Genomic DNA, 2,198 nt, shown 5'->3' with positions numbered 1-2,198 from the left:
TATGTATAAGATGCCCCTTTTGAGTACTATCTTATTCTTGCAGCTTCCTCTCCTAGTATGCGACTCATCCAATGACGACTGTCTTCAAAGCAGGAGCACCAGAGTGTACAAGGATGGAGATGTGGTGATCGGTGGTTTCTTCTCCCTGTACACCTGTTTATACTTCACGGGTATGTCGCATATAAAGCCGAGCAAGGACTTCCTTATCGTTGAGTAAGTGCCTTTTTGCATTTATTTATTTTTGCTTGATAACCAGGGTCAGTAATGCCTGGGGTTTGTGAATGGAAGGATCAGTACTCTCTGTATTCCTATCCTGTCCTTTCTGTGCTCGCTCAGAACTGTCCATAATTTCATGTTGTTTGGTTCTCTTTTTCATTTTCTAAAAATAGGAGGAGATATTTTTTCATATTTTAGCTTCTCTTTCTCCAAATTTAGATCACAAAGGGGGCAACATCTTTCACCTTATTGTATTTTATACATGCTCTATTGTACCTGACTCACCACTGCATGACATTAATAGGTCCCCATTATACATGCCATCCAAGTGCTGGATTGAACCCAGTACTGTAAGATGGAAGTAAATGTCCACGTTCAATTTTTTTTTCTGGTACCAGGAATCAAACTCCTGATCTCATGCTTGCCAGGCAGGCACTGTGCTGCTGAGCTAAATCCCCAGGCCTAAATGTCCACGTTCTAAAGAGCAGGGTCTCAAAATATTTTCTTCATTAAGCAAAAAAATGTCTCATATCCCCACTGCTATTTATGCCCCTCCTGCTTGCGCAGATCTTACTGTAGATAATCAGTAATACTTGCAAATACTGTGTGTGTCCGAGTTTCACTTAAATCACTCCCTTTGCCTGGATCTGCAGCTCAGGCCAGGAATAATGGGAAAACATTCTGGGAAATTCCATCTTACTGTGTTTTTTTTCTGTTGCTATTCAGCTACACTTCTAAATACTATGTATGTCATCATTTCCTTCCAGTGATGCTCTATGTCTTCTGGAGGTGCAAATCGGGGTAGGAATGATGTGGTAACGTCGTGTCAAATGTGTCTACAAATATCTTTAGTCTCTTTATATAAAGACAGTAAATGCGCTATGCATTTCCCCCATAATGCTTGATGTTAGTGATTTTAAGCTGGAAAATTTAGGCAACTGGCTATACATGTACTCTCTGGTTGGATATTGTACATTTTCTGAGTCATGAGTCCTCTTCCAAATTCTTTTAGGTTTCTGAGGTAAACCATCCTCTACTTTATGAGATGGCATTTCAATTCTTTCTTCTCTGCTGTTTTACTGCATATTAGTTTTACGGATTAAGAATTTCAGAGCAGTAGTAACCAGTTCTGGCGCAGACAAACAATATTTTTTTGGACTCTGTTTTGTTGGCAATGCGGGTGGCGCACACCTGCTTTAAATGCAATCACCACACAGCATCCAGCTGGTCCCAGCGCATGTGCAGTGCGGTTTCCATTGCTGTTAGCAGGAGATCCCAGGAGGAGGTGAGTGAGCGGCTCCCGTGCAGAGCAGCCCCTGACACACGCAGCATCCGGACAGAGCATCGCTTCTGCTTTGCTTAAGGAAATCCGTGTTTCCACTAGAAAATGCTGCTTTACTTTTACTAAAGGTGGCCATCTATAAACTGTAGTTTTAGAGGATTGAATGTGAAGTGCTGATTTTTATTTACATTTTCCAATAATTACATAAAGCAGTTAACATATCTATCACCTCATGTACATCTCCCTTTGGGTGAATGTGGACAGGAATTTCATTTTAGTTATCCCTAAAAACAACATGTGAAAGCATTATACCTTCCCATCATTAATGTATGTAATAAGAAACGGGTGCTGTTTAGTATAAAATGCGGTATACCCTCTGGTAAAGATAATGTTTTCCTCCTTCTAGGCGAGATAATATTTTTTTTAAATTATCAAAGTTTTAATGACATACACAGAATTAATTTTTGCATATTTTTCCACTAACAACTAGCTAATATAAACTTTATAAAAACACAAATTTGTTTATTATCTCTATAGTGTTTTACAAAAGAATATTTTAACTCCAAATACCTATTACTTTTCAGAAAACAATTTACTTATCAACACATTAAGGCTCACTGTATGTTGCAAATTTTATTCTTTCAGAGCTCTGCTAAAATATACGGGTACATTTCTATAATTTTACAGTCTATTTTATTTC

The 2,198-nt window shown here is 38.4% G+C and overlaps 1 protein-coding gene across 1 annotated transcript in view; it reads left to right on the top strand.

Moving 5' to 3' along the window:
• Positions 1-56: 56 nt before the first annotated feature.
• The window catches only part of LOC102017173 (vomeronasal type-2 receptor 116-like), a gene marked incomplete at its 5' end in the record, with an annotated part of 39,817 nt that continues 37,675 nt past the window's right edge, over positions 57-2,198 (top strand). Inside the window, one exon of the mRNA XM_013509130.1 lies at positions 57-213. Within this exon, the coding sequence (XP_013364584.1) occupies positions 57-213 (157 nt within the window). The remainder of the gene's footprint in view (positions 214-2,198) is intronic.

Source organism: Chinchilla lanigera, unplaced genomic scaffold (assembly GCF_000276665.1).
Source record: "Chinchilla lanigera isolate Chin_1 unplaced genomic scaffold, ChiLan1.0 scaffold00162, whole genome shotgun sequence".
NCBI lineage: Eukaryota > Metazoa > Chordata > Mammalia > Rodentia > Chinchillidae > Chinchilla > Chinchilla lanigera.
The sequence above is the reverse complement of the archived record's forward strand: the minus strand, read 5'-3'. Positions and strand labels throughout refer to the sequence as shown.